The sequence below is a fragment of the Orycteropus afer genome, unplaced genomic scaffold, assembly GCF_000298275.1.
Source record: "Orycteropus afer afer isolate SDZICR_OR568_19922 unplaced genomic scaffold, OryAfe1.0 scaffold00188, whole genome shotgun sequence".
NCBI classification, from domain to species: domain Eukaryota; kingdom Metazoa; phylum Chordata; class Mammalia; order Tubulidentata; family Orycteropodidae; genus Orycteropus; species Orycteropus afer.
In genome coordinates this window covers 6,067,169-6,072,604 of record NW_006921775.1, presented here as the reverse complement: position 1 = coordinate 6,072,604, position 5,436 = coordinate 6,067,169, and the positions used below count along the sequence as shown (strand labels likewise).

The window sequence follows — 5,436 nt, the reverse complement described above, 5'->3', positions numbered from 1 at the left end:
CCAGGTGGGGCTGAGTGCTCACCTCTAGGCAGCCACCTGTGGACAGGAGCTGGCAAAGCCAACTGGCCATTCCAGGCCACCCAGCACACTGACATTTTCTCCAGTCATTCTCAAGTCAGTGGGTTTGGGCCATACTTGCCCCAAAATACACAAGAAAAACTCAAGAATCTGCTTTCCTCCCAAAAAGAACACTTTGAGAAAACAAAGATCGTATGGGAAACACACCTTTCTCAGCAAAAGAGAAAGCAGTGGATAATGACAAAGAATCACACCAAGAATACACCTAAGACTGAGGGAAGGAATATTTCATGACACTACCCACAGAATGCTCAAATACAACAGTATCACTTGCTATGAAGTTCTAAATAAGTTCTAAGTTTTTAAAATTCACAATTTACATGTTTATTAGAGTCCATAGTGTGCTAAATAAAAACAGGAAGATATTTCACAAACTATCATACAATTTAAATTTTATGAGTTGAATTTCATTGAAAAAAAAAAAAGATAGGTGCATATTGATAACTGGCTAAACTAAAAATGCTTTGTTTCATCTGTGATCTAAAATATTCTGTATATAGTTCTAGCACTAAAAATAATTAATCAGTATTTTTCTTACATGTTTTACATTAAAAAGTTTGTGTTCATCAAAAAGACCAATAGACTAATTCAGCATGTAAAAAATAATTTTACAAAAATCCAAGATAACACGTTCAAATCCACTTTTATTTTTTTTTCCTCCTCCCACACACAACCTCAGGGGTCTCCACACACCACGTTTATTGCAGCTATAAAAAGTCACTTGATGTTGGTCTGGTACCATTTATTCTTTTATCATTTTATCCCTAAAATTGTGTTGGCATCAAAATGACAGTTAACCAGTGTTAAATCCATAAAATATTTACACAGCACAGCACATTAAGCTTTAGACACTTGGCAATTAAGACCACATAAAAATAGGATAAGACCCCATTATACATGATTTCTATCAGGTATTTACCAGTCCCTAATATGGCGTCTGTACACTGGTTCAAAGGGCAGCAGAGGCAACAGGCAGTTCCTTCGGAGGACACTGAACATTATGATCTGGAAGCACATGATGTTACCCCAGTGTCACGTACCACCCACCTTTCTCCAAGGTGGTTTCATAATCCTAGAATGGCAGGTCCAGCTGATACAAAATGAAGACAGACAATACAACATTTACTCTGTAGAGATATCCTACTCATACTAGGCATTCACTGTGATTTTGAACGTAACTCGTCCCAAAAACTTGTCACGATCATCCTCATTTTTCAGGTTGGAAGAGCCATCAATCTTGCAGTCAAATGTTGCTTCTTTCTTGGTATCGTTAAGCTGAGAAAAGAATGCCTGGACAGCAACTATTGGCTGTCGGTACCCCACCTGGCAAATAAAGGAAAATACACTGATCAAAATTCTGTAGTGACTGCATCTAGTTTTCTCTATCAAGAGTTGATCTATTATGTAAATTAAAAAAAAAAAAAAATCCTTAAGATTTTGGCCCTATTATTTTCTATTCACTGTTTCATTTACTTTGTGTTTTTTTAAAAGCTGGCTATTTTATTTTCACATTTCATTTTTATTGATAAGTGTGTATATGGCTATTAATTTTCCTGCTTTAAATGTATGCTATAGATTATGATTATGTTGTGTTTCACTGCCATTATACATTCTATAATCTTGCTTAGAATTTCCTCTTTCATTTAAGAGTTATTTAATAATTTTGTTTATCTTTCAAAAATTTTACTGCATTGTGGAGTTCTGGTAAGATGGTGGAATAGGCAGGACTGCACAGACTCTCTTAAACAAAGAAAAGGGGAACCAATTAACACAGATACAGAAGATAATCCTGGACCCCTGAGCCTTGAAGGAAAGGATATAGAAGTGGACTAAGCGCCAACTAGCAGAAGAATTTGCATGAAAACATCAAAAAAGGAGACATATGGAGCTGCAGTCTGGCAGCAATCCTGACGGCACAGATAGCTTGGATACTGCCGAGTGGTGGCAGGACCTAAGAATTAACCTAATAATCAGCCCTGCTAGCCAGGGACTGCATGGAGGACTGCTCTGATGGCTGGGGAATAAAAGGGGAAGCAGTGAAGAGAAAGGTGGGCTGAGCTGTGGACTTTTGCCTGTCTGGAGAGTGCAGCCATTTTGAATGTTTACAAGTGGCTTAACCATTTTGGATATCTAAAGCAACAGCGATTTCCCAGATTCCAGGGACTTAAGAATAGGCTCCACTTGCTGGGAACCACAAAGATATTCCGGACACAAGGACTACTGAAAAGGTGCGACATTTCCCTTGTTACTCTTATATCTCACACCATCTTGGTGAATTGAGGTGCGGCCATCCCTCACTCCCAGAGACCTTCTAGGCTGGCAGGAATTCCATCCCAGTCTGTGTGCTCGGACAGAGCCTGGGTGCTCCGCCCTGTCCAGAATTTTTTTTTTTCTTTTTGTTTGTTTTTGTCTGTTTTAAAACTACTACTATTATTATTACTTTTGTCCTTTTTATTATCATTCTTTATTCTTCCCTTGCCAGGATCCAGTTTTCAGCTTTTTTTCTTTTCCCTGTTTCAGGTTCCAATTTTTTTTCATTTTCTTTCTTGTGGGTAACCCTGTTCCTTGTTTTTCTGAGTTTTTCCCATTTTTTTCTTCATTGTTCTCCTTCTCTACTTTTTTCTCTTTTTGGCCTCTCCCCAGATATTGTGATGTTTTTTGTTTTGTTTTGTTTTTGTATTTTTCCCTTTTCTCTTTTTTGGTTACTGTTCCTGTTTGTTTACACGGTGTGTTGTTTATCCATTGGCTTTTATTTTTTTTGATGGTTATTCGATTGCTATTTTTATCTAACTGAGTGGGAAACAGCAACAGTCCCCATACGACACAACTACACCCACACCTCTTGCAGCTTCACTTACTGAGTGAGAGTGACCTCCTTCTCCACCAAGAGGCCAACGATAACCACCAAGAAGAACCTGACTCACCCTTGGCTGCTCTTCACAGTTAACAGAGATCTAAATACAACAACATCACAATGTCTTAGAGACAAAAGACCATCACAGTCCAAACAAAGAAGATATAGTGGTAGAAACTAGAGAGCAGGATACAGACCCAGAACATATCCCTGAGGAAGAAACAGCATTGGAACTCCCTGATAAGGAATTCAAAAGAATTATATTTAGGTATCTTCAAAGGACTGAGAGACAGATCAAAGAAAACACAGACAAATCCCTAGAAGAATTCTGGAAGAAAATACAAGAACAAAATGACAAAATAAATGAGAACTTAGAAATGATTCAAAATCTACAGATAGAAATCTAGAAGATTAATACTAAATTGTCAGAAATAGCTAACACATTGAAAGGGCAAAGGAGTAGAACGGATGCAATGGAAGACAGAATTAATAAGGTTGAAGACAAATACCTGAATACTTCTTTGGAAAGGGATCAATCAGAAAAAAGATCAAAACAAAATGAAAACTAAGGTCCATGTGGGATACCATCAAAAGGAATAACCTATGTGTCAGTGGAATTCCAGAACAGGAAGAGAAAAATAAAACCACTGAGAAAATTGTCCAAGATTTGTTGGGAGAGAACTTCCCTGATACAATGAAAGATAAGAATATATCCATTCAGGAAGTCCAACGAACCCCAAACAGGACAGACCCCAAAAGAAAATCACCAAGACATATCATCATCAAAATCATCAAAACTAAAGACAATGACAGTATCCTGAAAGCAGCATGGGAAAAACAAAAAGCTACTTAACAAAGGACAACCAGTAAGAATAAGCCCTGATTAATCAGCAGAAATCATACAAGCGAGAAGGCAATGGGATGGTATATATAAAACCCTGAAAGAGAAAAATTTTCAACCAAGAATTATATACCCAGCAAAATTGTCCCTCAAATATGATGGTGAAATTAGGAGATTTCCAGATAAGCAGAAACTAAGGAAATTTGTTAAAACCCGACCAACCTTATAAGACATGCTAAAGGGAGTCCTTTGAACAGAGAACCAAAAATAGCAAACAACAACTGACCATTAATACACAAGATGACATAACCCAGAAATCACAGCTATGGACATATCCAAAGTAAATTGAGCTTACAAGATTGAAAGCAGGGAACCAGAGACTTCAATTGGCAAATGAAGACAACTACAAACCAAAAAGAGATAATACTGTGTAGTTACAGAACTTCTAAATGGTGAGGAAGTCAAGTGAGTTGCAAGATAGAAAGGACTATCCCAAACTCAGGGAGAAAATTATAATTTACAGGGTAACCTCAAAGAAAAACGATAAACCTTCACGTCACAATAAAAAAGAGGACAAGCATAAATTTCAGCAAATACTAAAACAACAGCAACAAAGGAAATGATAACACAATTCATAAAAATAATGAGCTCAGCACAGAAAAAATATGTAACAAAGAAACACCATGAAAAAACACATAGCAAAATGACAGCAACCAATTCACACTCATGAATAACTATACTGAATATGAATGGATTAAATGCACCACTCAACAGACAGAAAGTTGCAGATTGGATAAGAAAACAAAACCAATCATTATGCTGTCTACAAGAGACACACCTTAGACACAAAGACAAAAATAGACTAAAAATCAAAGTCTGGGAAAAGATATATCAAGCAACTGGCAACCATAAAAGAGCAGAGGTGGTAATATTAATTTCTGATCAAATTGACATTAAGACAAAAACCACCATACGAGACAAGGAAAGACATTATATAATGATTAAAGGGTCAATTGAACATGAAGATATAACCATAAGTATCTATGGACCCAATGAAAGAGCCCCAAAATATATAAATCAGACTTTAAAAGTCAAATAGATGACTCCACAGTCATTGTGGGAGACTTTTAATACAGCACTTTCAATGAAAGAACAACTGGAAAGAAACTCAACAAAGAGGCAGAAGAGCTAAACAATGCACTCCACCAACTTGACCTTATAGACATCTACAGAGCACTTCACCCAACAACAGCACAGTCTACATTCTTTTCCAGTGCACCTGGAACATTTTCCACAGTAGACCATATGTGAGGCCATAAAGCAAGACTTCATAAATTTAAAAACAATGAAATACTGCAAAGCATCTTCTCAGATCACAATACTATCAAATGAGAAATCAACAATAGGAAGATCAACAGAAAAAGAGTAAAAACACATGGAAACTGAACAACACACTCCTTGAGAAAGACTGGGTAAGAGAAGAAATAAAAATTGAAAAATAAAAATAAAAGAAAAAAAGAAGAGCCAAAATCAACACTTTAAACCAACATCTCCAACAATTAGAAAAAGCACAGCAAGGAAACCCACCAGGAGAAAGGAAATAATCAAGATTTGAGCAAAAATCAATGAAACAGAAAACAGAAAGACAATAGGAAAAAATCAA

At 36.6% G+C, this 5,436-nt stretch overlaps 1 protein-coding gene across 1 annotated transcript in view; it reads right to left on the bottom strand.

The window, feature by feature from the left end:
• Nucleotides 1-1,227: 1,227 nt before the first annotated feature.
• Nucleotides 1,228-5,436, bottom strand: part of ATP1B3 (ATPase Na+/K+ transporting subunit beta 3) — a 54,706-nt gene continuing 50,497 nt past the window's right edge. The window contains exon 7 of the mRNA XM_007947534.1: nt 1,228-1,401. Within this exon, the coding sequence (XP_007945725.1) occupies nt 1,228-1,401 (174 nt within the window). The remainder of the gene's footprint in view (nt 1,402-5,436) is intronic.